The following is a 13,660-nucleotide window of genomic DNA, read 5'->3' as shown; positions in this document are numbered from 1 at the left end:
AATAAGTTCAGGAGTACAAATGTGCTTAAGTCAAATGTAATAAGTTGCATGTATCCACTCTGTGTGCAATAAGAGCAGACACTGAATATCCCTTTGAGCATGGTGCAGTTATTAATTACACTTTGGATGATGTATAAATACACCCAGTCACTACAAAGAGACAGGCGTCCTTCCTACTTAAGTTGCCGGAGAGGAAGGAAACCGCTGGGGGATTTCACCATGAGGCCAGTGGTGACTAAAACAGTTACAGAGTATAATGGCCGTGATAGGAGAAAACTGAGGATGAATCAACAACATTGTATATAGTTACTCCGCAATACTAACCTAATTTACAGAGGGAAAAGACAGAAACCTGTACAGAATCAAAAATATTCCAAAACATGCGTTCTGTTTGCAACAAGGCACTTAAGTAATACTGCAAAAAATGTGGCAAACCAATTCACTTTTTGTCCTGAATACAAAGTGTTATGTTTGGTGCAAATCCAATAAAACACATCACTGAGTACAACTCTCCATATTTTCAAGCATATTGGTGGCTGTATCATGTTATTGGTATTCTTATAATCCTTAAAGACGGGAGTTTTTCAGGATAAAAAATAAACTAAATTGAGCTAAGCACAGGCAAAAAAAACTGGTTCAGTCTGCTTTCCACCAGACACCGGGAGATGAATTCTTCTTTCAGCAGGACAATAACCTAAAACACAAGGCCAAATCTACATTTGAATTGCTTTCCAAGAAAACAGCGAATGTTCTTGCGTGGCCGAGTTTCAGTTTTTACTTACATCTACTTGAAAATCTATGGCAAGACCTGAGAATGTTTGCCTAGCAATGATCAACAACCAATTTGACAGTGCTTGAAGAATTTTGAAAATAATCATGTGCAAATGTTGCAGAATCCAGGTGTGGAAAGCTCTTAGAGACTTACCCAGAAAGACTCACAGCTTTAATTGCTGCCAAACATAAGTATAGATTCAGGGGTCTGAATACTTATGTAAATGAGATATTTATGTATTTCTTATTCAAACATTTCTAAAAACAGGTTTTCACTTTGTCACTGTGGGTTATTGTGTGTAGAAGTGTGAGAGAAAAAAAAGTATATATCATCCATTTTGAATTCAGGCTGTAACACAACAAAATGTGGGATAAGTCAAGGGGCATGAACACTTTCTGAAGGCACCGTGCGCTATTGGAGCAAACAGATGGTGTAACTGTATCTAATTGATTATGTTTGTTGATCAGTTACATTGATGCATTAAGTGCCTATCCATCCAATTACAATGAGTGCTCTACAGTTATAGTGTTGGACCTCACTGGCCCTAAGGGGAAAATGGTTCATGATGGAATTAGTTACAGTCAGATGGAATCTTATTTCAAACAGAAAAGGTCTCTGTATCTCACTTACAATGATGGCTTTTTGAATTCTGTAGGTAATTCACAGTACATGTAGTTGAATTAAGCATATTTAAAAATGAAGTGTTCTATACTGTCCAAAACTTGAATGTATATAATGATCCAAGTTATGTTTTTGACTCTTCTTGTGGTATCAAGGATCCTGCTTTGCCAGTGAGTCAAGTGGAACTGTCTGCCAGAGGAGGTGGCTACTCTGGCCAAATATTTACTGTAGTTAATCAATTAAACCAATCACTATAGTGATACAGAGACACAGTGCTACAGGCTTTATCACTGGCTGGTATCCACTCTAAACAGCCCTTCTGTATCACTAGGGTTGTACTAAAGCAGGGTTCCCCAACTGAATTTGGCCTGCAGTGATTGTACTTCACCTCCAAAGTTTTCACAAAAAAATGAAATAATAATATAAACAAATGCTTACATTTATTTTGCGGGTCGTATAAGACTGTAAAAACAACAGCAAATCCGTTCCAAATCATTTTAATTTGGTAAAACTGTTCCAAAGTATTCCTGCACATAAGAGATATATACTGTAGATGTGATCGTATATACAAATGCAAGCAAGGTTTGAAATGATTATGTTTTAGTCAAATATTACATCTGTTTGGCCTTCTTGCGAACAATTTCAAGTCTACAAATGATTAAATCTGGTCCCCTGACCATCCATCCGCTCAAGAAAAAATTGTCCTGAGGCTGAATCTCCTTGATGATCCCTGTACTATAGTATACATTTTAAGGGAAGTTACTGTATGTTGAGTGAGTAGTAGTAGTAGTAGTAGTAGTAGTAGTAGTAGTAGTAGTAGTAGTAGTAGTAGTAGTAGTAGTAGTAGTAGTAGTAGTAGTAGTAGTAGTAGTAAGAGAGAGTGGTACTTCTTCTTTGCTAGCTTTGACTCATATCTTGTAACTTGGAGCTCTTGGAACAGTTGATATCCTGGAGCTGGTGTGTGGTGTCTCTTTGTGAGAAGAGTAATGATCTGTTTGGCCTTATCAGTACAGCCACCGGCACTGGGTTGTTTGACCAGCTGCCTCAGAGAGAGAGAGAGACAGAAAGGGAGAGGGGTGAGAGAGAGAGGGGGGTCGAAGAGTGAAAAACAAGTTCCCAGTAGATTGTGAAGATAAATAGCTGCATCATGTTTCTCACAACATTGAACTTCTTGTTTTCTGTCATCTATCACATTACCTCCAATGACACTCATTTTCTGTCCTCATCTACCTTGTATAAATAGTACGCTCATTAGTTCTACCCATAAGCAAATTATTGAATTGTTCATTATCTCCCCCCCCCCCCTGTTTGTTAAGGAGGCATGAGAGGGAACGAGGGAGGGAGGGGCAGTGGAGCTGAGTGGACAGCCACACGCACTCCCTCTCTCTAACACACAGTCAGCGTGAGGGAGTGAGTGACAGAGGTAGAGGCTCCATTCAGTGCTGAGTTGACTCACTCACTGTTGGTCTACTTCCCGCCCCATTAGCTGGCATGCCGCAGAGAAAGAGGAGTTTCACTTTTGGAGCGTATGGCGGGTAAGAGGGAATACGGTTCTCATTTACAGAGCTGAGCTGCTCAAACTACCTCTGCACAGCACTTTTTACTGTGTGTGTGTGTGTGTGTGTGTGTGTGTGTGTGTGTGTGTGTGTGTGTGTGTGTGTGTGTGTGTGTGTGTGTGTGTGTGTGTGTGTGTGTGTGTGTGTGTGTGTGTGTGTGTGTGTGTGTGTGTGTGTGTGTGTGTGTGTGTGTGTGTGTGTGTGTGTGGGCATGTGTCAGCCTGCCTGCTTTTCACCAAGGGATGTGATTTCTGCTTGAATAGATTATTAGTCTTTCCTCTGTGCCATTCCGTGCTCCCATGTACATTACAATGCAGTTGACCCTGGTTGTGCATTATTTAACATCAGCTTTGACAGACAGACTCAACACCAGCTAAACTCTAGACTGACTGATAGTCCCAGGAAGCTTGGCAGGGTGCAGCGTGGTGAGGAGGGAGAGAACAGTGTTTCACTAGAAGCTGCACAGACAGGAACTCTGATAGAATAAGACGGTGTAAAGAACAGGGAGGCAGGCAGGCAGGCCCATGAGAGCTGAGGGTATGATTGAGTTTGGATTGAATTAGAGTAGACAGTGTGGCTCACTTTGCAGTTAAACACGCACACACACGGACAGGCTGTTAACTGTAAACAAATCAGAGTGTATTTACTCAATCTATCAAGCGATCTTCATTTGATTGACTCTCTTTATGCAAAACGTTGCTTCACTTACAGAGTCTGTATGCAGTTTGTGTGTCGACACGTGTGTTTGTGAAGTCTTCTATGTCTCTGTGTTCTACTGTACAGTATCCTTCCCAATAGCAGCTAAGTGTAGATAGAGCTCTCAGGTGACTGTAGTCTCCCCTCTGACTATACTGGATACTCCCCTATAGACAGAGACTATGTAGGAATTTACACCACATTCAACAGGTGCTCTATGGTATGTATGAATAGCTTCTCTCAAGGACAAGTTGTGGGGGTGTGTCATTCAGTCTGGGCAACCCTGAGGAGTAGAGATTATTCCACTTGCTTGTCGAAAACAGATTGGAAAGAATTAGGAGGATTTTAACTGTAGATCTATTTGCTATGACAGGAAAATGACTTGGCATAGTTCTTTTTGGTATTGGCCTTGCACTTTGTACTTTTGGCATTTTGATAGGTCTGTCTGATTTCCCACATTAGCTTATCCTGGCGCTTGCATCCCATTGGCATTCACTGTGAGGAATTAAACTATTCTGTTGTCTACAGAGTGGTATTTCCGTGACTCGACTTTGTCTAATTTAAATGTCAGAAGAGCAGCTTCTCAACTCAAAACCAGGGCTTCCAACACCAGTTGTCACACCCATCCTGTAGAGGTGTTTAGTTTCAACTTCATGTAAGATATTTCTTGAGGTACATTTCATGGCTACTGATATTGATATACTATCCTCAGAATGTACCAGTCTGTTCACAATCTAACGGATTTAGAGTGGAGCCAGCACCAGGATTCCCCATTAACTATGTTTATGGCATTGGGAAGAAATCTACAGTTGAAGTCGGAAATTTACATACACTTAGGTTGGAGTCATTAAAACTTGTTTTTCAACCACTCCACAGATGTCTTGTTAACAAACTATAGTTTTGCCAAGTCAGTTAGGACATATACTTTGCATGACACAAGTCATATTTCCAACAATTGTGTACAGACAGATTATTTCACTTATAATTCACTGTATCACAATTCCAGCGGGTCAGAAGTTTACATACATTAAGTTGACTGTGTCTTTAAACGGCTTGGAAAATTCCAGAAAATGATGTCATGGCTTTAGGAGCTTCAAAAAGGCTAATTGACATAATTCTAGTCAATTGGAGGTGTACATGTGGATGTATTTCAAGGCATACCTTCGATCTCAGTGCCTCTTTTCTTGACATCATTGGAAAATCAAAAGAAATCAGCCAAGACCTCAGTATTTTTTTTTAGACGTCCACAACTCTGGTTCATCCTTGGAAGTATTTTCCAAACGCCTGAAGGTACCACATTCATCTGTACAAATAATAGTACGCAAGTATAAACACCATGGGACCACGCAGCCTTCATACCCCTCAGGACGGATATGCATTCTGTCTCCTAGAGATGAATGTACTTTGGTGCGAAAAGTGCAAATCAATCCCAGAACAACGGCAAAGGACCTTGTGAAGATGCTGGAGGAAACAGGTTCAAAAGTATCTATATCCACAGTAAAACGAGTCCAATATTGACATAACCTGAAAGGCCACTCAGCAAGGTAGAGGCCATTGTGCCAAAACCGGCATAAAAAATGGGGACATGGGGACAAAGATCGTACTTTTTGGAGAAATGTCCTCTGGTCTGATGAAACAAAAATAGAACTGTTTGGCCATAATGACCATCGTTATGTTTGGAGGAAAAAGGGGGAGGCTTGCAAGCCAAAGAACACCATCCCAACCGTGAAGCACAGAGGTGGCAGCATCATGTTGTGGGGGTGCTTTGCTTCAGGAGGGACTTGTGCACTTCACAAGATAGATGGCATCATGAGGCAGGAAAATTATGTGGATATATTGAAGCAACATCTCAAGACATCAGTCAGGAAGTTAAAGCTTGGTTGCAAATGGGTCTTCCACATGGACAATGACCCCAAGCATGCTTCCAAAGTTGTGGCAAAATGGCTTAAGGACAACAAAGTCAAGGTATTGGAGTGGCCATGAGAAAACCTTGACCTCAATCCTATTGAAAATTTGTGAGCAGAACTGAAAAAGCGTGAGCAAGGAGGCCTACAAACCTGACTCAGTTACACCAGCTCTGTCAGGAGGAATGGGCCAAAATTCACCCAAATTATTGTGGGAAGCTTGTGGACGGCTATGTGACATGTTTGACCCAAGTTAAACAATTCAAAGGCAATGCTACCAAATACTAATTGAGTGCATGTAAACTTCTGACCCACTGGGAATGTGATGAAAGAAATAAAAGCTGAAATAATTCTCTCGACTATTATTCTGACATTTCACATTCTTAAATAAAGTGGTGATCCTAACTAAAAACTGACATTTTTACTAGGATTAAATGTTAGGAATTGTAAAAAAAAACACGTTTTTAAAAGTATTTGACTAAGGTGTATGTAAACTTCAGCTGTACATGACACAGTATACATGTCAAGTGTCAATGTGTAGCGGCTCTGTAACGGTCGTCTGATGAAGAAGGATTGGACCAAAGCGCATCGTGGTAAGTGTTCATGATTTTATTGAAAACTGAACACTAGAACAAAAATAACAAAGTGAGAAACGAAACAGTCATGTCAGGTGCAGAACACTAAACAGAAAACAACTACCCACGAAACACAGGTGGGAAAAGGCTACCTAAGTATGGCTCCCAATCAGAGACAACAATAGACAGCTGTCCCTGATTGAGAACCATACCCGGCCAAAACAAAGAAATACAAAACATAGAAAAAATGAACATAGAATGCCCACCCAAATCACACCCTGACCAAACCAAAATGGAGACATAAAAAGCTCTCTAAGGTCAGGGCGTGACAGGGTCGGACGAAGTGAGGCGCAGAACACAGAACTGAGTAAAAACGTAACTTTACTAGAAATTAAACCAACAATATATCCCACACTGGGAAACACACCAGCTCACAGAAATACTGACCACTTCACAACGAACAAACACACAAAAACCATGGGGAAAACAGAGGTTTAAATAATGAACATGTAATTGGGGAATTGAAACCAGGTGTGTAAAACAAAGACATAACAAAAGGAAAATGGCTAGAAGGCCGGTGACGTCGACCACCGAACGCCGCCTGAGCAAGGAGAGGTCGTGACAATACATTACAATACCGCTATGTGTTGAGTTCCTTTCTGCCTAGCTGCAAGAGGTTAATGGGGGTGTTGTTTTGGGGGTCACAGTTGAGGCTGTTCTGAGATGATCTTACCAGGCGTGTGAATGTAATGCTGATCTGAAGTTCTTAGTAAAAACCCATAAACGTTGATCGGTCTTCTGCTGTCCTTCTCACTATTTGAGATATATTATATGTATATTCTATGGTGTTGCATTAGTCAGTCCTTCTCAGTTCCTCTTTTTAAGAGGTTTCTTTAGGCCTGTTTTCTCCATGCAGGGGATTTTGTGTTGACTAGACACGGGTTATGGTTTGGTTTCCCCCGATCAAGCCAGCCCAATACATGGTGAGCCATGGTGAGCGTCAGTCATATCCTAAATGAGAGACAGTTACATTTGTTGTCTCTCTATACTCTCCTCCATGTTGTTGTCTCCTCCATGGTCTCAACCTCAAGCAAACATCTTGAAGGGCCCTTCCGCATACAGTCTTAATGGGACTCATGAAATAAACGGTGGACTATGTCTTTGTCCCAGATCAGGACACTCTCTCCCCACTGGGCACAGACGTCAGTTCATAATCTATTCCACGTTGGTTCAACATAATTTCATTGAAATTAACAGAAGAGGACATGGTAACACCATTTAAATTACGTGGAAATAACATTGATTCAACCAGTGTGTGCCCAGTGCGTCATCTTCCCCATGGCCCAAGATCACAGAACCACAGACAGAGGCTGCATGCACTCACTGAGGATTTTTACTCTCCTGTTCGCTTGTCTACAGTGCAATGTAAAGCACTGTGGGAAGAAAAGACAATGATTAGTGTGTGTAGACCACGTTTCTCCAACTGGTGGTCTTGTGAATTTTCCTTGTTGGATATAAAAGACTGTAAAAACACCAGAAAACCAGCAGCAAGTATTCCCACACATAATAAAGAGACACGGGGGGGTGGTATATGGCCGTTTTATATTCCGCAGCTAAGGGCTGTTCTTAAGCACTACGCATCGTGGACACAGCCTGTAGCCATGTTATATTGGCCTTTTACCACAAACCCTGAGGTGCTTTATTGCTATTATAAACTGGTTACCAACGTAATTAGAGCAGTAAAAATACATGTTTTTTCATACTCGTGTCATAAGGTGAATGCACCAATTTGTAAGTCGCTCTGGATAAGAGCGTCTGCTAAATGACTTAAATGTAAATGTAATACGGTCTGATATACCACGGCTGTCAGCCAATCAGGGCTCGAACCACCCAGTTTATAATATGCTTTAGTCAAATATTATATCCGTTTGGGCTTCTTGCAGTCAATTTGCAGTCTACAAATGATTTGTAATTATGTTATGCACCCCCGGTCATCCGCACAATAAAAAAACTGCCTGTGGATGTATGTACATGATGATCCCTGGTGTAGACTCTGTTCAAGAACAAACAAGTGGATAGGGTCATTGTTGTGAATGTGGATCAGACCAACAGCAAATGATATTCTAAGCAGTCAGCTGATTTGAGTAGAGCAGCTTCCTCCAATGATATTCCCAGTCAGTTGATGAACAGATGCCTTACAATTGAATGTTGTTTAGGAGCAATACTCATCTACAGTACAAGAACACCCTGTCTCTTCCTTATGAGAGGGTTGTATCCAACGTTGTGGGTTTTAGTTTTAAATGATTAAATTCTCTAGTCTCTACAGAACACAAAAACAACATGGAGTGGGTGTCTTTTCTTTGTCCTGATGGTCAAGTTTGCATGACAAAAGATCAGCCAATGATTACACAGGAAGGCAAGGCCTCTTGAGTTTTAGAGACTGTTCAAGTGGCTCTCTCAGGGCAGGGGCAAAACAAACAGGATATCTAGGCCATACAAGAGGGCTGTATTCAAACACTGTGAACAGTATTCATATTCACACTGACATTCATATTCACATATTTATTCACAACGGAAAGCTACCCTGCTTTGGAGAAAAAGGGGGAAGCATAGGTTGAACTAGGATGTGCATACAGTAGGCTACCCTTAGGGCTAGATACCTTGCTTAAGATTGATGTAAAAAAAAGAAAAAATCCACTGGGGCTGATTTGCTTGATTCTATCTTGCTGCAGCTTTCTACTCCCCTGATTGTGGAGTCAGTGACACATATTTTTAACCTGGCGATTATCTCAGGTGCTCTCCCCGGGGTTTGGAAGGCGGCCCGTGTGCTCCCTCTCGAAATTGTCTTGCCTAGCCAAAATCTTTTGAATCATTAATCAACTGTCAGCTTAGACCCTTCCTAGCTACGAGATGTATAGCGTACATTAGATGGTGCCCTCATTGATCGTGTCCCCCTTTTATAAATATCTGGGCATCTGGATTAACAAAAATCTATCTTTCAGAAAGAATGTTGATGAGTTAGTTAAGAAATTATTATTTATAAGGGGATTATGTCATAGGAATAGGTCATGCCAAATCATACCGGTTATAGACTATGGCGATATTGTCTACATGAATGCAGCTGCCACTGTATTGAAGCCATTGGATGGAGTTCATCATAGCACACTATGCTTTAATATGGGCGATAGGTTCAGTAGACATCACTGAATTCTGTATTAGAAAATAGGCTGGCCCTCTTTGAAGTCTCGTAGATTGATGCATTGCACTCTTCTTGGTTATACTGTAAAAGCCCTATACAGCATAAACTTCCGCCGTACCTTACTTCATTGATAATTTACAGACATACGAGATACCAGACCCGGTCTCAGGGGTGGCTAACTCTGGAGATCCCTTCTATCCTGGGGCAGCAGGGTAGCCTAGTAGTTAGAGCGTGTGACTAGTAACCGGAAAGTTGCGAGTTCAAACCCCCGATCTGACAAGGTACAAATCTGTCGTTCTGCCCCTGAACAGGCAGTTAACCCACTGTTCCTAGGCTGTCATTGAAAATAAGAATTTGTTCTTAACTGACTTGCCTGGTTAAATAAAGGTAAAATAATCAAATAAAAATCTCCACTGAGTTAGGTAAATCTCATTTGAGTTTTTTTGCACCTTCTTGTGGAATAATCTCCAAGGCGCTCTAAAATTGGATGAAATGGTGCCTCTAGGGCAGGGATGTCAAACCAATTTTGGTTGTACAGTACATTCGGAAAGTATCCAGACACCTAGACATTTTCCACATTTTGTTACTTTACAGCCTTATTCTAAAATGGATTAAATAAAACAACTAATCATACACAAAATACCCCATAATGTCAAAGTGAAAACAGCAAATCTATTAAAAATAAAAAAACTTATTTACATCAGGATTCAGACCCTTTGCTATGAGACTCGAAATTGAGCTCAGGTGCATCCTGCTTCCATTGATCATCCTTGAGATGTTTCTACAACTTGGAGTCCACCTGTGGTAAATTCAATTGATTTGAGAGGATTTGGAAAGGCACACACCTGTCTATATAAGGTCCCACAATTGACAGTGCATGTCAGAGCAAAACTAAAACCAAGCCATGAGGTTTGAAGGAATTGTCCGTAGAGCTCCGAGACAGGATTGTGTCGAGGCACAGATCTGGGGATGGGTACCAAAAACTGTCTACAGCATTGAAGGTCCCCAAGAACACAGTGGTCTCCATCATTCTCGTTTGGAACCGCCAAGACTCTTCCCTTAACTGGCCGCCCGGCCAAACTGAGCAATCGGGGGAGAAGGGCCTTGGTCAGGGAGGTGACCAATAATCCGATGGTCAATCTGACAGAGCTCTGGAGTTTCTCTGTGGAGATGGGTGAACCTTCCAGAAGGGCAACCATCTCTGCAGCACTCCACCAATCAGGTCATTATGGTAGAGTGGCCAGACGGAAGCCACTCCTCAGTAAAAAGCCACATGACAGCCTGCTTGGAGTTGACCAAAAGACACTTAAAGGACACAGACCACGAGAAACAAGATTCTCTGGTCTGATGAAACCAAGACTGAACTCTTTGGCCTGAATGCCAAGCGTCAGGTCTGGAGGAAACCTGGCACTGTCCCTACGGTGAAGCATGGTGGTGGCAGCATCATGCTGTGGGGATGTTTTTTAGCGGCAGGGACTGGGAGACTTGTCAGGATGGAGGGAAAGATGAACAGAGCATGTGTTTCTCTGTCTGTCTCAGAGGTGACTGGTCTGATCTGTTATGGCAGGGCTAGCGACAGCATAGCCTATCAGCATCGCCATGTTCTGCTCTGGTACCATTGTGTGTTCATAGTCCCAGCTACACTGTACTCCACTGTATTGGAGCATCAATGTGCACATTCAGCCACTTCACTCTCATTTACTCCGTCAATGGGCTCATTCAGCTGCCCACATTATACAGTACAGTCAGCCTGCTGGCCTTGGACCTGGGCTCATTCACTATTGTTGTTGGCCAATATTTGTTTGTCAGACATTGAATGGGAGGATGGTGTGGCATCCATTTGTCCAGAGGCTTTTTGTGTTTTTTTTCTCTTTCCAATCTATTTTTATGAGAAGTTTCTATTTCCATCACAGTCATTCTAGTCAGTTGAATAGTGGAAGTGTGGATGATAGAATCAGCTTTATTCCACTTTATTCAAATGCAGAGTTAGGGATTTGGACATGTGGTTGTACTTAATTCTCTGTACTGGACAATGATTATAAAGGTGATTATGATCCAACCATTAATTGATACATTGTGCCCCTGGACTGAGAGGATGGACGTTCAACACGTTAATTGAACTAAATCGTCTTTGGTATCTTTTAGTTGTCGCTGTATTAGACTAAGCAAAGGTGAGATGGTGTTGAAGTTCAAATGGTGCTGGAATAGTAGAGGCAGCTCCTGTTTTCTCTGCGACTTGCGGTAACTCTCTGTTGTTCAAAATCAATGGTTGTTTTAGTGGTCCAAAAATGTCGGAAACATTACCTTGCTTGACCATGCTGTAGGTCATGTAACTGTTTGTTACATGCGATCTGTTTTGTGGACTTCACTTCAAGATGTTGCTCTCCGATTTTGTACTAAAATAAATGTGTGGTTGAATTTATTCTGCCACTGTGTCTTCTTATTGTCTCGGCCTTTAGGCCTATATATCACTAGCAGGTTATAGAACAAACAACGCAGTTTTCACAATACAGGTTGTAATATGGCTTTTTTCTGGATTAGCTTCCCCAGTGATTTTCCCATGCACCACTACTGCATTATTCCAATGTTATTCTGCATTTCAAATGATCATCAAATGAAAAATAGATGGAAGAAGTCCTGGTAATGTTCCTATTCGGTAACCAATACACAGGAGCTAGAAGAAGACCATTGTTTGAGCTTTCAGCTGAATTCTCTTACAATCCCCTCACGACCTCCTTTGCAATCTTGCCCGGTGATGACTCAATTGCTTAAATTGACTTTATAATAAGTGTTGGCATAAGTTATTTTAGAAAATGACATTTATATTCTTGCATTTTTTAAAAATTGACAGAGATATGCAAAGCAGTTTTTTTTGCCAAGTGGAATTGTGTGTATTACGCTGTTGCCTGAAGTGACATCCCATGTCACGGTGGAAGCAATGTGAGGGTCCTGCTGTGCTCCTCGTGTGTTTCTCTATGGGACAGTGAATCATCTCACAAATATAAGACAAAGTGGGAAATGGTCAGTTGAAATCTGAGGGACATGTAAAGAGCTAAACTTTAACACTGACAACTTCTTGGATGCTACGCCATTCAAGGTTTGGGCCAGTGTCTCTCTGTGAGACTAGCCTCAAGCTGTCTTTTCCTCACTGTTTCCATGGAAACGACTAGCTTATTTTTAAGCAATAAGGCCTAAGTGGGTGTGGTATTTGACCAATATACTGAACCACGGCTAAGGGCTGTTCTTTCACTATCAGTCCCGAGACCCCAGCAAAAATCTGCTTTTCATTTATCTGCTTGTCCAGCCTTAATATTTACCCTCACAATGAAAAGTTGCACTATTTTCTTTTCAGGACTACCAGGGCTACTAGTAGAACGCAAGATAATTTGACATCAACATTTGCCATCATGATTTTATTGACATGAGGTCTGCCAAAGCAAAAACCTGATAAAAAATGTATTTATATGAATGCTGTAAGTACAAAAATGGTTTTCTCAGTGGAATGAATATCAGTGGAATGAATATCCAACTGTGTGGAGTTTGTGACAGCAACTATGTGAGCTTATTACAGTATTATAGGCACTATAATACTGTGATCTTCTATGTAGAAGAACTCCTTACCTTTTAATGACTATTGTGTAGTTTGTGAGCATCATAGAGCAAAACATGTTACACGTGCATTTTCGTGGGAGTCTCAGCTTTTCATAGATTTTAGTAGTTTGTAGCTCAAACCATTCTGACTCTACAGATGTTTTTGTTAAAAAAAAGAACCTTCCCCGGGCCCCTTCGGGATCCGCCCTTGTCTCACAAACATCGCTCTTGCTAAGCCCCCACTAATCACACATACAGTTGAAGTCAGAGGTTTACATACACTTAGGTTGGAGTCATTAAAACTTGTTTTTCAACCACTCCACAAATTTCTTGTTAACAAACTATAGTTTTGGCAAGTCAGTTAGGACATCTACTTTGTGAATAACAAGTCATTTTTCCAACAATTGTTTACAGACGTATTATTTCACTTATAATTCACTGTATCACAATTCCATTGGGTCAGAAGTTTACATACACTAAGTTGCCTTTAAACAGTGTGGAAAATTCCAGAGAATGATGTCATGGCTTTAGAAGCTTCTGATAGGTTAATTGACATAATTTGAGTCAATTGGAGGTGTACCTGTGGATGTATTTCAAGGCCTACCTTCAAACTCAGTGCCTCTTTGCTTGACATCATGGGAAAATCTAAAAGAAATCCGCCAAATCCTCAGAAAGAAAATTGCTGCAGGAGGGACTGGTGCACTTCAGAAAATAGATGACATCATGAGGCAGGACAATTATTTGGA

At 41.2% G+C, this 13,660-nt stretch overlaps 1 protein-coding gene across 12 annotated transcripts in view; it reads left to right on the top strand.

Moving 5' to 3' along the window:
• The first annotated feature begins 2,797 nt into the window (after positions 1-2,797).
• LOC124045911 (rap1 GTPase-activating protein 1-like) overlaps positions 2,798-13,660 on the top strand; it is a 90,329-nt gene continuing 79,466 nt past the window's right edge. For all 12 annotated transcript variants that reach the window (XM_046365715.1, XM_046365726.1, XM_046365725.1 and 9 more), the window contains exon 1: positions 2,798-2,928. In XM_046365715.1, the coding sequence (XP_046221671.1) occupies positions 2,885-2,928 (44 nt within the window). In that variant the 5' untranslated portion in view covers positions 2,798-2,884. The remainder of the gene's footprint in view (positions 2,929-13,660) is intronic.

The sequence above is a fragment of the Oncorhynchus gorbuscha genome, linkage group LG10, assembly GCF_021184085.1.
Source record: "Oncorhynchus gorbuscha isolate QuinsamMale2020 ecotype Even-year linkage group LG10, OgorEven_v1.0, whole genome shotgun sequence".
In the NCBI taxonomy this organism is placed as follows: Eukaryota; Metazoa; Chordata; class Actinopteri; order Salmoniformes; family Salmonidae; genus Oncorhynchus; species Oncorhynchus gorbuscha.
Note: the sequence above shows the minus strand (reverse complement) of the source record. Positions and strands in the feature narration are given on the sequence as shown.